Here is a 19,558-nt window from a genome sequence, read left to right as displayed (position 1 = left end):
GTGTGACAGGACTGCCACTCAATATAAGTAGAGTCATGAGCTGAATAAATAGACTTGAGATTGTGTCTTAAGACTACAGCAATTTACGCAAGTCTGAGCAAGTTTGATATGCTATTGTTTTGTCCTGGCCATCGTATTTTAAGAAGGAAGCTGGTATATAAGAAAACATCCTGACAGAGGCAACCAGTATAATGAATAGCAATTCATTATACATAATGAATGACCTGAGAGATGATTATATGAATTAGAATTTTTTCAGTCTGGGGTGAGGATTCTCAAATATCCTTAAGGATTTATGAGTATGGTAGTTTTAAAATATTGCTCCCAAATTACTTGACCCTCTTCTCATCTAGAGGTGGGGTTTATGACCCCACCGCTTGAATCTGGACTCTGGGACTGCTGGCCAACAGAATATGGATCAAGTGATGCTGTGCCAGTTTCTGGGGTTCAAGCCTTAAGAGACTGGCACCTGCCACTTCCTGTCCTTTAGGGCTTTTGCTCAGAACCCAGCCACCATGCTGTGAGGAAGCACAGGCCACACAAAGAGGCTACCTGCAGATATTGGGCCTGTTGACCTCAGCCCCAGCTGAGGTCCCAGCCAGTGGCCACCATCAACCAAAAGACTTGTTTGATGACCACAGGCCCAGATACCTATGACTTGAATTGCATGAAAGATTCCACACAAGAACTGCTCCATTCAACCCCTAGAACAAGGAGAGTTAATAAAAGGATTATGGTTATCTCAAGCCACCTAATTTGAGGTTACTCAGCAGTAGATAACTGGGACAATGTGGGAGAGGAATTTGAGTTTTTCTGTAGAGTTACAGAGAGTAAAAGTAGTCTATAGGAAGCTACAGTCAGTCTAGGCTAAGAATAGGTAGATAAAAACAGGTTCAATAAGAAGAAGAACTTTGGGAAGACTGAACCTATCAAACAACAAGTGGACTGCTTCATAAGGGATTAGTTCTTCTTACTGAAAATATCTAAATAAAGGCCAGATGACTGCAGGTCGGGAACATTGCAGAGGATTTGGGGCATGGGGGAGGGGTGAATTTGATAGGAATCCATGCTCGCTGGTTGGTTGGTTGGTTGGTTGGTTGGTTGATGTCCCAATTTGCCTAGAAAAGAGTTTTGTACCTAGAAGGCACTGGATGAATATTTTATTAATTCATTTAACAAATATTTATTGAATGCTTATTACATCCACTGTAATAAGATGCTCCAGATCCAGATCCAGATCAGATCCAGATGCTCAGGAAATATCTGTGAATAAAAGAGATGAAAATCCATGCATATACGGAGCTCATGTTCTTAAAGAGGGAGACATGCAATAAACAAGCTTATATGTGAAATGTATATAATATATCAGATGATATAAAGTGTCAAAGGCAAACATAAAGTGCCGCAGGGGGGAGATAAGTAATTCCTGAAGAGAGGTTTACAATTTTAAATATAGGGGAATTCCCTGGCAGTCCAGTGGTTAGTGGCCTGGAAAGAGCCATTTTTGGTAAATTAAGGGTTGAAGAGAATGACGGAATTGAACTCTTCATCTTAGAAATATTGAATATATTCTCAGACACTCTTGTAATCACTGGGGACAAGGCAATGGACAAAACACAAGATCTCGGCTCTCAGGCAGCTTATGTACTTATATTCTACTACATGGAGAGGTAAAACTAAAATAAATACATCAGGCAGTTTCAATGATTGAGAAACATGGCCTTCCACCAGCTGCCATAACTCCAGAATTCTCAACGTGCACGCATTTTTGGTCCTCTAAAGCTCTTGCGTCGTCCATAGATAGACTTAACAACAGGTTCCTCTTTGTAATTTTGTCATCATAATGCATTGGGCCATGCTGATTGCCTTCTGGCTCTGCCTGGTATTCACGGACCACAAGGGTATCATAGAAAATTGAAACGGGCTGTGCTGTCCTTTCAGGGGTACTGTGTTATTTCTGGTTCCTTTTGTTAGCTGTAAATAACTAAAGAAATTAATCTTTCAGAACTTTGATTAATTGCCAAACCACTGACTACTGATCAATGATGAGAGCAGAAAATCTAGGTTAGGGTGGCAGAGTGAGAAGACACATGGATAGTTTCTAAACAATGGCTAATTCCTTGCATCATTAATGAAAAATGGTGCAGAGGAGGAGATAATGGGGATTCATCTCAGTTTGGCTTAGGTCTCCAGTGCTACTCCTCCATCTATATAGGCTAATTCCACGTGATGGGCTGAGGTCTCGGGCAGCATGAAGCGTGAAGTCTGAGGAGCTGATGGAATTGTCAACAATTAATATTCCAGGTACCAACATGGCTGGAGACGTGAGTGAGTCTAGAGAAGTGATAACGGACATTAAGACTTTGAGTTAGTTCAGTTCAGCAAACGTTTATCAAGAGTACACTAGTTTCCAGGGAAGAGATGAAGAAAACAAGGTTCCTACCTTCGAGTGGCTCACAGTGTCCTGAAGGAACCAACACACAAATAGATCATTTGAGTAAACTGTAGACAAGTGTCCACAGTGGCAAGCACAGTTTTGGAAGTAGCTAGAAATCATTATGAGTAATCATGGGGTCGGCAATGTTCTCAGTGACGCAAGATGGGTATGAACCCCAGAGTTCTACCCTCTACCTGACCCCCATTCAGAGAATCGTAAAGCACTTGGGAGATCTTACGTTATCAGTCTCTTCATTTCCTACAGACAAAGAAGCAGAGACCCTTCACTGTCTGAATGTTCTCTCCATTTATTATCATAGGGAAGAGTTTGGGGTAGATTAATTCTCAGTTTCACTCAACAACATGTATTTGGCACTTAGAACTGTCCCAGGTGTCAGAACAGAACAAGGAATGAGATGGTCCCTGACCTCAAGTTGCTCGTGGTCTGGAAGGATTGAGCGCAGACCAACAAGCAAACAGACACATAAAATTGTAAGATGACAATTAGCGTCCTGGAACTATGCACATAGTGGAGTGGGAACAAGGTGAGGGCGTCTACAGCAGTCTGCAGGAGGCAGGAATGGCTTCGCAGAAGGAGTGTTTGAATTGAAGCTTCCGGAATCAGTCAGGCGTATTCCCAAAAGAAGGCCTTCTATGGAGACAAAGAGCTATGCAGAGGAATGGAGGTGTAAGAGCATGGCATACTCAGGACCCCCCAGGCTCACCGTGTAGCTGAGCATGGAGGCTGGAAAGGGGCGGGTAGCACATGTTGACAATCAAGGCAGGCCAGATCCTCAGCCTCAAGGAGCCCCTGAAAAAATGCTATGCAGGTCAGTGACATGATCAGATTTTTGAGGAAGAAATAACTCCTTAAAACAAAGGTGAAGGCTAGAGGCAGGGAGACTAGGAGGCCTCTGTGGAAGTCCAAGCAAGATGCAGATGAGGCCTGTCCCAGGGCAGCATGGCAGAAGAGATTGGCGTGAGGGGTGCACGTGAGAGATGCCTGCTGGCCTCCACGTTTGCTTGGATGTGGTTAGTTAGAACAGGGACTCTAGATGGATGCCCAGGATTCTGGTGCAGACCAGTGTGTGAGTGAATGTGGGGGCGTGGTCATCACTGAGACAACACAAATGGAAGAAGGAGGAGGTTTGAGGGTCATGATTTGTCTGTGACTTTTGGGGGGTTAGGGTGCATGTGAGAGGTCCAGAGAGAAGATTCCTAGGAAATAGTTGAACGCATTGGCTTGGAGGTAGGGAACGTGGTTTAGACACCAGAGTGCATATCGGGGAATGATCAGCCAACAGGTGGTGGTTAAAGCCTTGGGTAAGGAAATGGAGGCGTTATGGGTGGAGAGGCAGCTTGGGGTGACTTCATAAAGGGCCTTGAATGATCTACGAAGCCTTTACAAGGTGAGACAGCTTTGGCTAAAGATCTTGTCCAAATAGGACCTGAGTTAAGAGTCTAATTTATTAAATAAGTACCCACGAAGCATGGCTTGACACAAAGGTGAGAGCAGTGAACAAAAAGGCACAATCTGTTTTTGCCCTTATGCAGCCTATCAGCTTGGTGGAGAACCATGTATTTACTTCATTTCCACAACCGTAAGTGTTGCAAAAGAAAACTATAGGGTGAATTAAGAGTACATAATTCAGGAGGCGGAGAGAGTGGGGGGCCGGCCCTTGGTCTGTGAGGTCAAGGAGGCGTCTCTGAGGAAATGGCATTTCAGCTAGATCCAAAGGATGAGTAGGCAAGATCCGGTGAAGGGAGGGGGAGAGGACGGCATGTGCAAATACCCTGAGATGGAAGACACTGTGTTGGAGCACCTGAAGGATGCCCGCGTGGCCTGAGGGAGCATGAGAGTGGTACCCAGGGTGAGGCGGTGATGTAGGTGTGCCTGCTTCCCATGGCGCGCGTGGAGGCTGCTTCATGAGCCTGTGCAGCTGCCGCCCTTCCCTGCCTATAAGCAGATACCTCGAGGACCTGGGTTTTTAAATCCAGGTCAACTCCTAAATGAAACATCTTTACAGCAGCAGGATCCTCAAGTGATCAGTGAACTGCAGCCAGGAGGGCCTGTCTGTTCCTTGGCAGCCACCTGGCCCTGAGGCAGCCCCAGAGCTCCACCTCGAAGCCCGCTGCAGGGAGTTTGTTGACAAGCAATGAGGAGGTGATTTTGTGCACGGTAAAGACAGTGAGAGTTGTCCGGATTTGGAAAAGGGGCCGTTCAAGCAGTAAAGAGGGGCAGAGGAGTTGAGCAGCCAAGAAATCAACATGTTTTGGTCAACACAGCTCACCTGGGAGTATAACATTTTAGTTCAGCAGCAGCAGTAAAACATGCCTCTCCAGAACTTACCATGTCCAGGAATTAGCTCAAGAGTCAAAATCCAGCCTTGGCACCTAATGGCCTGACATGTTTCTTTTGTAAAACATAACAAACCAATTGGGAAAATAACCTTGGAAGGAAAGTGGATGGATTTGTCTTTTTTTTACACAGAAGGTTCTTATTAGTTATCTATTTCATACATATTAGTGTATATATGTCAATCCCAATCTCCCAATTCATCCCCCCCACACACACACTTTCCCCCCTTGGTGTCCATGCGTTTGTTCTCTACATCTGTGTCTCTATTTCTGCCCTGCAAACTGGTTCATCTGTACCATTTTTCTAGATTCCACATATATGCGTTAATATATGATATTTGTTTTTCTCTTTCTGACTTACTTCACTCTGTATGACAGCCTGGGTCCATCCATGTCTCTACAAATGACCCAATTTCATTCCTTTTTATGGTTGAGTAATATTCCATTCTATTTATGTACCACATCTTCTTTAACCATTTGTCTGTTGATGGACACTTAGGTTGCTTCCATGACCTTGCTATTGTAAATAGTGCTGCAATGAACACTGGGGTGCATGTGTCTTTTTCAGTTATGGTTTTCTCTTGGTATATGCCCAGTAGTGGGATTGCTGGGTCATATGGTAATTCTATTTTTAGTTTTTTAAGGAACCTCCATACTGTTATCCATAGTGGCTGTATCAATTTACATTCCCACCAACAGTGCAAGAGGGTTCTCTTTTCTCCACACCCTCTCCAGCATTTGCTGTTTGTAGAGCTTCTGATGATGCCCATTCTAACCCGTGTGAGGTGATAGCTCATTGTAGTTTTGATTTGCATTTCTCTAATAATTAGTGATGTTGAGCAGCTTTACATGTGCCTCTTGGCCATCTGTATGTCTTCTTTGGAGAAATGTCTATTTAGGTCTTCTGCCCATTTTTGGATTGGGTTGTTTGTTTTTTAATATTGAGCTGAATGAGCTTTTTATATATTTTAGAGATTAATCCTTTGTCCATTGATTCGTTTACAAATATTTTCTCCCATTCTGAGGGTTGTCTTTACATCTCGTTTATAGTTTCCTTTGCTGTGCAAAAGCTTTTAAGTTTCATTAGGTCCCATTTGTTTATTTTTGTTTTTATTTCCATTACTATAGGAGGTGGGTCAAAAAAGATCTTGCTGTGATTTATGTCAAAGCATGTTCTTCCTATGTTTTCCTCTAAGAGTTTTATAGTGCCTGGCCTTACATTTAGGTCTTTAATCCGTTTTGAGTTTATTTTTGTGTATGGTGTTAGGGAGTGTTCTAATTTCATTCTTTTACATGTAGCTGCCCAGTTTTCCCAGCACTACTTATTGAAGAGACTGTCTTCTCTCTACTGTGTATCCTTGCCTCCTTTGTCATAGATTAGTTGACCATAGGTGTGTGGGTTTATCTCTGGGCTTTCTATCCTGTTCCATTGATCTATATTTCTGTTTTTTGGGCCAGTACCATATTGTCTTGATTACTGTAGCTTTGTAGTATAATCTGAAGTCAGGGAGTCTGATTCCTCCAGCTCTGTTTTTTTTCCCTCAAGATTGCTTTGGCTATTCGGGGTCTTTTGTGTCTCCATACAAATTTTAAGACTTTTTGTTCTAATTCTGTAAAAAATGCCATTGGTAATTTGATAGGGATTGCACTGAATCTGTAGATTGCTTTGGGTAGTATAGTCATTTTCACAATATTGATTCTTCCAATCCAAGAACACGGTATATCTCTCCATCTATTTGTGTCATCTTTGATTTCTTTTATCAGTGTCTTATAGTTTTCTGAGTACAGGTCTTTTACCTCCTTAGGTAGGTTTATTCCTAGGTATTTTATTCTTTTTTGTTGCAGTGGTGAATGGGATTGTTTCCTTAATTTCTTTTTCTGATCTTTCGTCGTTAGTGTATAGGAATGCAAGAGATTTCTGTGCATTAATTTTGTATCCTGCGGCTTTACCAAATTCATTGATTAGCTCTAGTATTTTCTGGTGGCACCTTTAGGATTCTCTATGTATAGTATCATGTCGTCTGCAAAAAGTGACAGTTCTACTTCTTCTTTTCCAGTTTGTGTTCCTTTTATTTCTTTTTCTTCTCTGATTGCCATGGCTAGGACTTCCAAAACTGTTGAATAATAGTGGCGAGAGTGGACATCCTTTTCTTTTTCCTGATCTTAGAGGAAATGCTTTTAGTTTTTCACCATTGAGAATGATGTTTGCTGTGAGTTTGTCATATATGGCCTTTATTATGTTGAGGTAGGTTCCCTTTATACCCACTTTCTGGAGAGTTTTTATCATAAATGGGTGTTGAATTTTGTCAAAAGCTCTTTCTGCATTTATTGAGATGATCATATGGTTTTTCTCCTTCAATTTGTTAATATGGTGTAGCACATTGATTGATTTGCATATATTGAAGAATCCTTGCATCCCTGGGATAAATCCCACTTGATCATGGTGTATGATCCTTTAATATGTTGTTTGATTCTGTTTGCTAGTATTTTGTTGAGCATTTTTGCATCTATATTCATCAGTGAGATTGGTCTGTAAGTTTATTTTTTTGTAGTATCTTTGTCTGGTTTTAGTATCAGGGTGATGGATTTTTCAAAGAAAGCAAGAACTCCTACGAAAATTTATCTGAAGTCTATTAAATCCATCCTCCTAAGCCGCTTGTAAGAGAAACCTAACTAGATTGCAGTTCCATTTTGCAAAAAGCCATAAATTTGTTTTTCCACATTTTGGGCCTTATTTTCTCCTCATTTTTGCTGTCAGGTTGCTTCATTAGGTGGAAAACTGGATGACCAGGGGCTGTAATTTACTGTTGTTTTTCTCCTGTTGATGCTGAGTGCATCTTTATGTTCCTTCCAGCCTCCAAATATGTATTTTGAGGTAATAAGGTGTCTTATTCAAGGTAATGATTTAAAGATTGAATAGAGGTTTCTCTAGGTTTTGTGGTTAAACACAATATCAAGAATTGCCAAAAGTTCAATACCTGACTTTAGGCTTAATAACAATGAGACCTCAAGCCTATGTTTTCTCACCTGCAAAATGCAAATAAACAAACCTGCTCCACTTACTGAGGAGAGTGTTTTTGGAAAGTGAATGAGATAACACATGGAAGAGTGCTTATATGACCCCATCTGCATATTAAGTATTAATATGATAATAATTATCACCACTATGACCAGGAAGAAGATTATTCACACTAAGACTCAAAGACATTTTACATCTGCCATGCAAATTCCTTATCTATATATATTCTTCTTTTCTCTCTTCTCTCAATTTTCACAGACACGCATAAGAATAGTATCTCAGATATGGAAAGGGGTTGGCCATCCCCCTCCACTTCCCAAAGAGGAAAAAAATTATTTTGTGACTGTTAAAAACATTTTTTAACTGTCAAAGGTGCTTACAACCAGCCATCAAAATTGTGAAGTATACATCAGAGTTTTCCTTTTGTTTGGTGACAATATAAAAATCACAAATTTTACAGGAAGATGGAAAAGAAAGAAAGGAGCATGAATCCTGAAAGAATTCGGATGCTGATAGCAGTTCCCAAGAATTAGATGAAATACCCATGGGTTAACATATAATAAAGGTTATATTGTTTTTTGTGTCTGTTGAGGGGAGCATATTTTAGGTCTACTACAGCTATATAACCTGACACATTTCGTAAAGTCAATCCTATTTCTTCTCCCTTTCTACTCCACACCACAATAAGAGCATTGCCTCCTTCTTACCCTTTCAGCAATGATTTCCATTACTAGATTTAGGGCCTTCCCTGCCTTTATGGATGAACTATGAAGAGTTATGCATTTGACATGAACTACAGGAATAAGAAAAGTTGAGATGCCCTAAGGCACGGAATAGACCTTTCATGGGGTGGCAGGGGAAAGAGTGGCGAAAAAAGTTTTTCTCTTTTCTAATTGTAAAATGCTTTCTCTTTCAAAACTCAGGTGACTGTGACAGATGGTGGTTTCTCTCCAAAACAGTCAACCATTTGGGTGGTGGTTCAGGTTTTGGATGAAAATGACAACAAGCCCCAGTTCCCAGAGAAGGTCTACCAGATCAAGCTGCCAGAACGTGACCGGAAGAAGAGGGGAGAACCCATTTATAGGGCTTTTGCATTTGATAGAGATGAGGGCCCCAATGCAGAAATTTCCTACAGTATCGTGGATGGGAATGATGATGGAAAGTTCTTCATTGACCCTAAAACTGGCATGGTTTCTTCCAGAAAGCAATTTACAGCAGGGAGTTATGACATTCTAACGGTAAGATTTTTATGAACCTCAATAACATTAATGCGGGGGAGGAAGTTATTTTCTTAGTCATGTATATTTTTTAAGCAAAAAATCTCTGGGGTAAAAAGTGCAGCCACACAACAGTGGAAGGCTACTTTCTGTTTCAGTGTTATTCTTAATGAGACCATTTCCTTTGGTTGTGTCCTATTAGCCAAACTCCCCATTCCTAGTACACAGCCTGCTCCATCATTTATTCAATTACACTTCCTGTGGCCCTAGATCATTTCAAGGTACTGAGCATAGATGTACACTGAGGGGAGGGGAATAGCAGAGTGACATAACCTTCCCACCGCTCATTATGTCCTAAAAATATCCCAAAGAAAACAATTCTTGTAATTGTTGACAATGGGATAGAACATGAATTTAGCTGTATAAATTGTGAGACACAAATCATAGCTAGGCTCATTCTGTAAAAAGTGAAAAAACTTAAGTAAAAAAATGACTAAATTTTTCATTGTTAGAAAATTAAAAATAAAAACAAACATGAGCACCATCTTAAAGAGAGGCTTAAACTCCCATACCTAAGGTGCCAGCCTGCACTCCCCACTCCCAACCACTTTAGACTTGTAATGCCTATGCCCGAAGGGGGACTGCTCAGCCTCACAGGTGATGGGCACTTCCCAGGGTCTCAACAACTGTCAAGAGTTAGCAGCACCATCTGCCATCCTTCTCTTAGTCTTCAGCCTTCTCCACTGTGTATGGGCAATCCTTTATTATTTTAAAGGATAGTCTGAGTGCATTTATTTATCTTTGTACTCTTATGGTCTGGACTTGGATTCCTTTCCCCGCTCAGTAATGTATCCAGAAGAGTGGGCAGAGAAAAGAAAATGATAATAATAATAATAAAAAACAGCCCTTTTTCTATCATTAGCAGCTCTCAAGTAATATGTGCTGTTGCAGTTGTGTGAGACTTGCCAATGGGAATCTTTGAGGACCGGGAGGATTGCAGTGGATACTGTTGGTACCCTGTCCAGATCCCCTTTATCAGGCTGGTGCAGACATCCCCCAGCTGTTGTGAGTGTTGGCTGCTAAGGGCTCACAGCTGCCCCCTTCTCCAGAGAGTCATCCTTGGCTGAACTTTTTGGCCCAAGAGGTTCCACACTCCTACCCCAGCCCAGCAGCCCACAGCCAGTAACTACTAACTGACACCAGATATAAAAGTCCAACCTCTTTGCCTGCAGGTGGATCCAACACTTTGATACAATTATTCGGAGCTTCCTTTGGGATCAGGCTGAGGTTAGACTTCAGCTGAGACCACACCCTTGCTTAGCATCGTCCCGTGTCCATCCTGCTTTCTTCACTCCCTTTCTCCTGGGAACACTTCCTCCTGAAACCATTTGTACGCAAATCCCTATCTCAGACTCTGCTCCTAGGAAACCCTGCCTAAGACATCTACCTTCAAGCGTCCTTCATCTCACAGGAATTTGCTGGGGCAGAGTGATCATCCATGAACATAGCATTAGGGAGCTATGAGTTGTCACTGTTTTTAAAGGCTATAACTATTAGCGATGCACCTAAAAATGTTTTTATTGATGTAATATTTTTAAATCCATTTTTTATTTTGATTTTTAAATTTCTGTCATTGATGTCTGCTTGTTGGACTTAACTGCATTCCCCCCCACCCCCAACACACACATTTAAATCCAGGACACCACAGCTGTTAACCCTGCATATCTGGGCAAGGAAACATGCTTTTCTCAGTCCTTAGACCATAAAGAAGAGTCATTAACACCCTCTTCCTTACCCCACTGGCTCGAGGAGCCCATGTTTCCACCAAGAGAGGTCCCTTTCACCCCTTCAGAGCGTAACTGAAGGGCCTCTGAGACGAATTTTGCAAAGCTGATGCCTTTCCCACACCCCCTCCCATTATCCTCCTGGAATCCTATGTGACAGTTCTATGTGTCTATGTGATGCACTTTGTTCCCTTTCCAACACTACCACCAGAGGTATAAGAAATCAAATTAGCTGTTGCTACTCATGTAACTATCATTCGTGTCCATAAAACACTAAAATTTATAAGTGCACCGTAGATTTTTCAAGTTTTCCACATCTGCAAGGTTGGCAGTGATTCAAATCACCTTCTGGCAAATGTGGTGTGGGCCCCCCACGTGACCAAGTTGTTTTCCCCAATTCCTGAGCCCATTCTCTCCAGATCTCCGCTGTCTCCTTCCCCTTGCTGACCCTGTGATGAGGATGGACTCTCAGCCCAACAACATATGAGTGACAGATCGAGACTTCCACCAGGATCCGGGCTCTAAGACAGCTTTCTGTTCTCTCCGTGTGTGAGTAGATAAAGGCAGTGGACAATGGGCGCCCTCAGAAGTCCTCCACGGCCCGCCTCCACATTGAATGGATTAAGAAACCACCTCCTTCACCTGTACCGTTGACCTTCGATGAGCCATTTTATAACTTTACAGTCATGGAAAGCGATAGAGTCACCGAGATTGTAGGGGTGGTGTCTGTGCAGCCAGCTAACACCCCTCTGTGGTTTGACATCGTTGGTAAGTTCGAGTCCTCCAGAGCAGTACTGGGCAATGTAATCATTGACTGTTCAGAGCAACTAACAAAACAAACAAACAAAAAACACAGCGATTAGCGCTAAGATTAAAAGATGTATAGTGCTGGAATGCAAAAGAGCCAGTAAAATGAATAATTGACCTGTGCTTTCATTCTGACTCTGTAGCTAAGCTGAACAGAAAGTGCTCTCTGGCTGGATTTTCCATAGTACGTTATTTACTGCAATCTTAATGTCTTTCTGTGTGTCATTTAAATTCTATTGTCACACTTGGCTAATCTCATTTCTAAATGTATTGATGGTACTGGACTTGCTGTCCTTCATTTCTCTCTTTTTCTTCACCTTTTTCTGCATTCTGTTCTTTTTTTTTTTTTTCTGCTCCCGACTGCCCTGCTTCAAGGTGGCAAGCATGCTCGAGAGATGTTCTATATTCTACAGACAGCTTGTGGGCAGAACTGTTCAACAGAAGGTACCCTTAGTGCAAACACATTTGCTAAAATACAGCTATCCAATCTGCCTTTTACGGGTTTTTTTTTTTTTTTTAAGCAAATTAAATTACATCTTTCATAACTGCCTGTGACAGGCTGAAGTGCAGCCCACAAATTTCATACATGCCTCTAACAGCTATTGCATTACTCACTCGTATCCAGTGACTCCTTTGTTTGAGGTTTGATGGGTTTGGATTTGGGGCAGGGGTGGGGAGTTGTTTTGATTTCTTTAAAAAAATTTTTTTTCTTTGCTTTTGAGGTATGTGGGCTTTTTGTTGTTTTGTTTTGATCTTTTTGTAGGTTGGCTTAACTGGGCCTTTTCCAATTGAAAAGTAAATTCAAATAGATCCCAACCCCTCGGTTTTGCAGCAGGAGTGCCATTCGTAGACCAGAAAGCCCCACCAGGAGAGTCCCTGACTGCTGTCCACAATAGGAAGGGCAGGAAATGCAGCCTAGATATATGGCCAGGGAGAGCTTCCCGTGAGAGCCGAATACAGAAAGCAGATGGATGCAGGCAGGATAGACCTTGGAAGCCAACCTTTAAATTCCTTGAAAGAAAGCAAGCAAGCACGCCAGGCTACAAAAAGAGAGGGCAAAACAGCACCACTGCCCTCCACAACCAGGCGGTGAGAGGCAGTGGAGAGGAAATAAGTGCTGAGGGCCAGGAAACAAAACGAGGGGAGAGAGTGTGCGCCAGCCCTGGATCTGACACTGGGTCGAGCTGGAGCTGACTTCCCACAGTTCTCCGGGGAAGGCAGCGAATCTAGAGAGCTGGTCTGGGGGAATCATTTCCTTCCACATGTCACTGCTTGGATAGTATGGGTAGGAAACCTGCCTCTCTTCCCAGGAATGACTGGGTCTGGGGAAAGCATTTAGAACATTCCACATCTGTTTCAATGAAGCACAGAAAAAGAATGCCCCCTGGCCCCCAATCAAACTTCAGTAGAGGGTCCTCTGAACCCCCCAAAAGAAAGGGCTTGTTTTCTACCTATTTCATTTTATGGAATGCCAGTAGAACGTCTGTGTTTTACTTAATGGGCATTAATCATACCATCCCTGTACATGACCATCCTCGTTTCCAAGCTTTCAACTCCGTCTTCATTTCCACTTAACGCATTTGAAATGGAACCTCTTCTGATTCATGAAAGATGTCTCCGCTTCTGTATCTTCGCAGTCATTTTCAGGTCATTAAGTTATTATCCAATGTAGTGTCTTCTTTCTTGGTGAAACAGAGGGTCACACCTATGCGTCGCCTGGTTGTCTGTGCTGTCACCTTTGGTGATTCCTTCAGAACCACCCTCAGTCAGTCACAGAAGATGCACCTCAGTCTCAATGTGTCCCCGGTGCAATCATGACTTCTTTTAAATAACTCGAGGAAGAGTACAGTGGAAGGCCAACAGGCTGCAGGGCTCCTGCCGTGCTGTCCCGAGATGTGAGAGGAGTTGCCCTCTGCCATCAGCCACCAGTTCATCTCCCTCCTCCCGTGACGCTCCAGTTTGCAAGCACCTCTACAGCCTGACAGCACCGCTTCTCTCCCTTGTGTGATGCATGCCTGCAACCTCCTGACATGCAGCACATCCCACCCACCCCAGGATGCCCTCGCTTGCACTTCTTGTCAGAAATCTTGCAAGCACAGCTTTCGCTGATGCTCAGTCTGACCAACCACCTGACCCCAGTTATCCAGTCACTTTTGCAATTCCTCAGCATCCCTGCATGTGTGTGTATGGTGTGTATAGGTAAGCATGCCTAGTGGTGCTCTATGTAACCTTACTTGCACGAATTCCATGCCAGCATTATTAGTGCTAGTGTACATTTTCATTTGTGTTTATCCTAGCTTCAATGTTAACCCTTAAGGTCAAGGTCTTTGCCTCCTGATTCCTTCCTCCTGCCAATGCTTCTTTTGATGTCCATCCACGGGGAGTGGAATAAACAATGGTGACCGATGGAGATGCCGCAGGCAGCCCATGTGTTAACACTACTGATGCCTCCTGAGACCCATGCGGAGTCAGTGTGACCTTCCACTGTATTCCCAGCCTGAGCAACACAGCACCTTTGACCAAACGAGGACTGGTCCAAGAAGAGACGGTCAGTTGACAGATGAGAGTCCTCACTGGATGAAGTCCCTTTAGGCTGCTTCAAATCCGTATCCAGGAATCATGATCAAAGACATGGCATCCGTTTTCATGTTTCTCCATCTTTATTCCTAAATCTATACCCTTTTTATAGAATCCTCTCAGTTTTAGTACACAAGTGCTTCTCTTAATGAAGACCTACCGGGTTGTTCCTCTAGTCTAGATACTTCCATCGCAGATTTCACTGTATATCTCGTAACATCTAGTCAAGCTCCTCCTGCAAGTTGAACTTACCGGGCCAGATGCTCAAACAGAACATGATTTTATTTCCGTCCCCGCATCCAGCCAACATATTGAAATGTCAACTCTTTATTTCACGGCAAAACTACAAACTTCTCCCCAGGTGCTGGCTGCACTCAGAATGGATATGGTCCTCCTTCCACCAAATCCCCCTTCTGAAAATCCTTTCTGATCTAAGAGAGTCATATTTTTTCCAACCTGCTGACAACACCTTTCCCCTTCTCTAAAAACCTATTGTTTCCTTTATCATATTCAGATGTTTCATTCTTACTTTCAAGCTTTCTTGCTTGTTTATCCTTGGCCACTGAAACTCTCCTCTGTCCCTTCCCTTCCTCCTTACCTAAACATCTTCCCTGGCCAGGCTAACATAGAGGAGAGAGAGGGAGAGTGCTTCTCAGTACTTAAGAAACATAGCAGTGTACTATAGCTGGATAGACACCTATACAGAAACTTAACGGTTACAGACAATACCACCTCCCGGCCTAACAGTTACAGCTTACAAATGCTATAACTAATGAATTCTCATTAAATCAGCAGAACTAGTGTTCCAGCATGCCTTTTCCCCTGAGAGTATTGTCTCCTCATTTCCATATTTCGAAATCTGCCCGAATCTTGTTTAGCTGCATTTCTTTTCCTCCCACCGTGATATGAATTCACAAAAACCATGTCGAGAGCAAGATTTCGTTCCCAAGTCCGGACCCCGCCAACAAGGACCTGCCAGATACTTTCTTGTGCCTCCAAAGAGACCACTGCTTACAATGTTACGGAGCTGGACTCTCCTCAGCTTCCAGAAACAGAAGCCCACTTGTAACCGAGTTAAGAAAGCTATAATTAAAAGGAAACATTATAAAGTTCAGCTGTTCTGTGGTTAAACAGCCCAATGCACAGCATGTTCCTTCCCGGTGTTAAAAGGGAAAGAAAATGAAGGGAGCAAAACTAACTCACAATCCTTTGTGGCTTTATCACATATCTTCACACTTCTCAGGAAACTATGATTTCAACTCAGCAGCATCTTGATTTACATACTCTCTAATGTGCGTGCAATCTGGTCCCTGTATCCTTATCCCACGGGCAAATATTTGTATTGTAAAGATCACCGTTATTACACACTTCAAACAATTCCTCTTTACCTCCAGTTTGCTGGGGGATGCTACCACCCACTTTTCTAGCTTTTCCCCTGACTTAGACTAGAAAAACTGTTTTCCTTGTAGACAGTAAGCACTTACAATGTCTCTGTTTATTTGCCTCACCCAATATGTAGAGAACAGAAAGGCTGTTCTTTGGAAATAATCCTCTGATGGTACAAGGTAACACATGGGTCCAGCTCTAGCAGAAATACATTTCTGTGTTGCGGATACAGAAGGACTGCCTGGGCCCTTAGTTTGTCATAGGTTCCTGCGGAGTTTGGGTTCTTGACTGCTTCTGTCTCATAAGCTTATACCTGTCCTTCTAGAACCTTGTCCCTAATGGAGCCATCTCTTAATAGGGTTCCGTCAAGTAGGCAAGTTAAAGTCTTTGATGGCACCCTGACTAGCACTTCATCTCTCTGGGTCTTCTCTAACCTCATGGCCAGATTTCTTTATCGCAAAACTCTCCCCCACCCCTCCCAAGAGAAGCTATGTCTGTGTCCAGTTTTTAATACAGCTCTTCCTCCATCAGGATGACGCTTGCTCAGAGTCATCAATTGACATCATTTCTTCTAATTGGATCCCAAACATGCCTCTCTTTTCTCCATAGCAACAATGTGGTCCATAGGAACACACCTGAAGAGACTTCAGGAAAATAATAAAAAGCCTAAAACAGCTTCGGCTATTATCGTTTGTAAGAAAATGAATTTTAAACCAGATTCTAGACAGGATTTTCCTTCCTACCACTGTTTCCCACCTCCAGCCTGCATCTCCTGCCTTCCGTGTAAATATCCGTTTTAGCCCCGTACTGTGCTTGCTTCATTCCAAGGCAGAAAATTATTCATGATCAAACCTTAGCAATGGTGTTTAGCATTTTTCCTTAAGTTAGGTGTACGTGCTGAACTTGAATGAGCAGCTTGCGAACAACTCCCTTAATTCATTGAGATGCAGCGGCTCAGTGTTTTGGAAGCTTCTCCCATAGCTCGTCTCCCTTGGTGACTACTAGATTTTGGTTGGTATTTTTACCATCGCACGTAGAGTGGATTGGAATCATAGCTAGGGGAGGGGCCCGGAAGCTTCTCTGGAGGGAAAGCTGTGAGATAGTCAGCACTGGATCTCATTATGGAGAGATGGTGATTCTTTAAAGAAAAGCTTAACTAAATCACGGCCCAACCCCCTGCTGCCTGGTACATTCCAGCGGTAGCTGCTGGCTCAAAGTATTTTCATTCCTGTCCCATTTTTAAAGCTTTCTGGGACACTCCGACTTGCCACGTTTAACTGTAGAATCCAATAGAAATCCAACACGCCTCTCGTGCTCTTTGTTTACTCCTTAACACCCGTCCTGACCGAAAATGGTCAAAGAGAAATGTCCCTGACGTGAATTCTCTGTTACGTGGGCTGTTCACAACCTCGCTTTTAACCACCTCTGCCTCACACCCCTGCAGCAACGCTCAGGCTGTGACTTCTCTTAATTCCCCACTTTGTTGAAATCAGACCAGCTCGGCAGTGTCCTCCCTCCTCCCCACCCTTTGTTTAGCCCAGCGCTGCTGCCCCAGCACACTCTGGCTTTGCATGTTGTTACTGGCTCTGAGGAAGCACATCTTCTTTAAACAGAATGCTGCTAGTGAAAGCAGACTCCTTCCATTTTATAGTCTCACCCCAGATGAATTGGACATGGGTTCCTACAAACTGAAATCACCTTTCAGGCTAAAAGGGAGCCTGAGAAATGAGGCCTGGGGGAGAGAGACGGAGTCGTTCGTGAAGTGGGAGGCTCAAGTGGTAGGTTATGAAATTGCGGGAGGGTTGATGGTGAGCTGCTGGTCTAGATTCTGTATCCCTTGTCAGAAATTCATTTTAAAACTCAGGGAAGATTTGGGGCACCTGGTTTTACATGAAATCTGGGTTTAACTAAGAGCTAAAGCCCTAGAAGTGAGTATCAGAGGCTGCTAGCCTTACTGATGGATGGAAAGACATTCACAGGCTTTCTTTGTCAAGCTCACCCTGACCTGCTTTCTCTTTGTCTATCTCCCCTGCTCCTTTCAACTTTTCTGGTCTAGAGTGTTTGAAACAATAAAGGTGAATGGGGGAGATACACACACACACACACACACACACACACACACACACATAAACACACATGCAGGAGGAGAGAAAACTGTAAAAAATCACTACCATATTGAGGAGAGTTCCCTGTGCTCTGCCCAGTATTCTCTAATAACCTAAATGGGATAAGAATTTGAAAAAGAATAGATACGTGTATATGTATAACTGAATCACTTTGCTGTACACCTGAAACTAACACAACATTGTTAATCAACTCTACTCCAAAATAAAATAAAAATTTAAAAAACCACCATAAAAGTAGCCAAAAATGTTTTTTGATACAAAAAATGACTAAGAAGAAAGTGCACAATCTATATGCCATATGTAAAATATGTAAATTTTATGCCACTGAGCACATGAAACGCTGATATATTTCTGTATAGGGAGGGCCCCGAGGAAAATGTGAGCCTAGGGCAATGAGGGAGAGGAAATAGAATTGCCCCATGGAAACAGTAACTGAAACTGGAAATCTTTGCTTGTATGTTCTCTAAATTTCATTTTTATTTGTCTTTAAACTGAAGCAAATCAAAGGCTTATAGTTCGTGTAGTTTCTATTTTACTTTGACCTACAAATTTTCACCTTCCAAAATAATTGACCATCCTCCACCCCACCCCACCCCCGCCAAAATTCATAGTACTCAAATTTAAGAAAGTAAAAATCTTGGTTAGGAAGACATTCTAAAGATGATTTTAAATGTGATTGAAAATATGATTTAATACCCACTAGAAATGGCTTGAGAAGTTGCTTTCCCATCTTTCCTTCTACACAGTCTGAGGCAATTTTATGTCTTTTCTTTGAAAGTTTCCATGGCAGAGTTTTTTTTTTTTTCATAATATACCACTTGATAGCAAATGATTTTTCTTTGCTCATTAGGACAGTTATTCAAGACCCTTGAATCAGTCGCACATTTCATTTCATGTGGTTATCAACATGAAACGTTCCCTTTGGAATAGGCATGGTGACCTAAGGCTTACTTCCCTTTCAGCCTAGATTTCCTCCCCTTTCTCTTTATCCTGTTCTTCAAAAGACATTTTTTGGAGTTAACATTTAGTATTTCTCAGTAAATCAATTAAAGATATTAAGTGGAAGATGAGTCTGTTTTTGAGATGAAATTTTTGAAAAATATATCATCTCCAAGCAATTCTCTGGTATACCCATATCTCCATAACTTTAATTAAATGTCAAGGGCAATTATGTTCTCTCTAGCAATTAAATAATCTCAAGTATATATGACAGCTACACTCAATAAGTATCTGAAAAACCTGGTCATATGTATGACCAGGTTTTTTTTAAGTACACTGTATTATTTATTTCATGTCATTATACATCAGATTCTAGCAAGTCAGGTAAAATTCTCTTTTCCTTTAACTCATCTGCCCATTTCTAATTCTAATATCATAGAAATTGTATATAATATTGTTGACTGATCATCAAAATTAAATGCAAAAAGGAGAAGCCAAGATTTCTTTTCTAGAATATGAAATTCAGTAAATGCATTGCCCTATGTGCTGTAGTTAAATAAAATTACTGGCCAAGAACAAAATTTGTGGACATGATGATATTTCAGGCTAAAGTAAATAGAGCTTGTGAACATATACTGATACTTAATTAAAATCGTTCCAGCACTTATACCAATATCTTCTCTCCCCTTAAAAAAAAAATCTTTCATTTTGAAAAAGATCATAAACTACACTTTGGTTCACAGAGATGGAAACACCTACAGTAATTTCAACAAAGGCTATGCTGTCTTAGGCACATTAGTCACAGATTATGGATTACACCTAGTCCAGGGGGAGAAAAGTAAAGTTTTATAAACTTTTCTATTGATTATTTTATCACTTGATGTTCCATAGCTGATGTTTTCATCTACT

General features: G+C 42.0%; 1 protein-coding gene across 2 annotated transcripts in view; it reads left to right on the top strand.

The window, feature by feature from the left end:
• FAT3 (FAT atypical cadherin 3) overlaps nt 1–19,558 on the top strand; it is a 559,291-nt gene that overhangs the window by 400,153 nt on the left and 139,580 nt on the right. For both annotated transcript variants that reach the window (XM_068555275.1, XM_068555274.1), the window contains exons 4-5: nt 8,737–9,051; nt 11,372–11,582. In XM_068555275.1, coding sequence (XP_068411376.1) covers nt 8,737–9,051; nt 11,372–11,582 — 526 coding nt within the window. The remainder of the gene's footprint in view (nt 1–8,736; nt 9,052–11,371; nt 11,583–19,558) is intronic.

Source organism: Eschrichtius robustus, chromosome 11, assembly GCF_028021215.1.
Source record: "Eschrichtius robustus isolate mEscRob2 chromosome 11, mEscRob2.pri, whole genome shotgun sequence".
Lineage (NCBI taxonomy): Eukaryota > Metazoa > Chordata > Mammalia > Artiodactyla > Eschrichtiidae > Eschrichtius > Eschrichtius robustus.
Note: the sequence above shows the minus strand (reverse complement) of the source record. Positions and strands in the feature narration are given on the sequence as shown.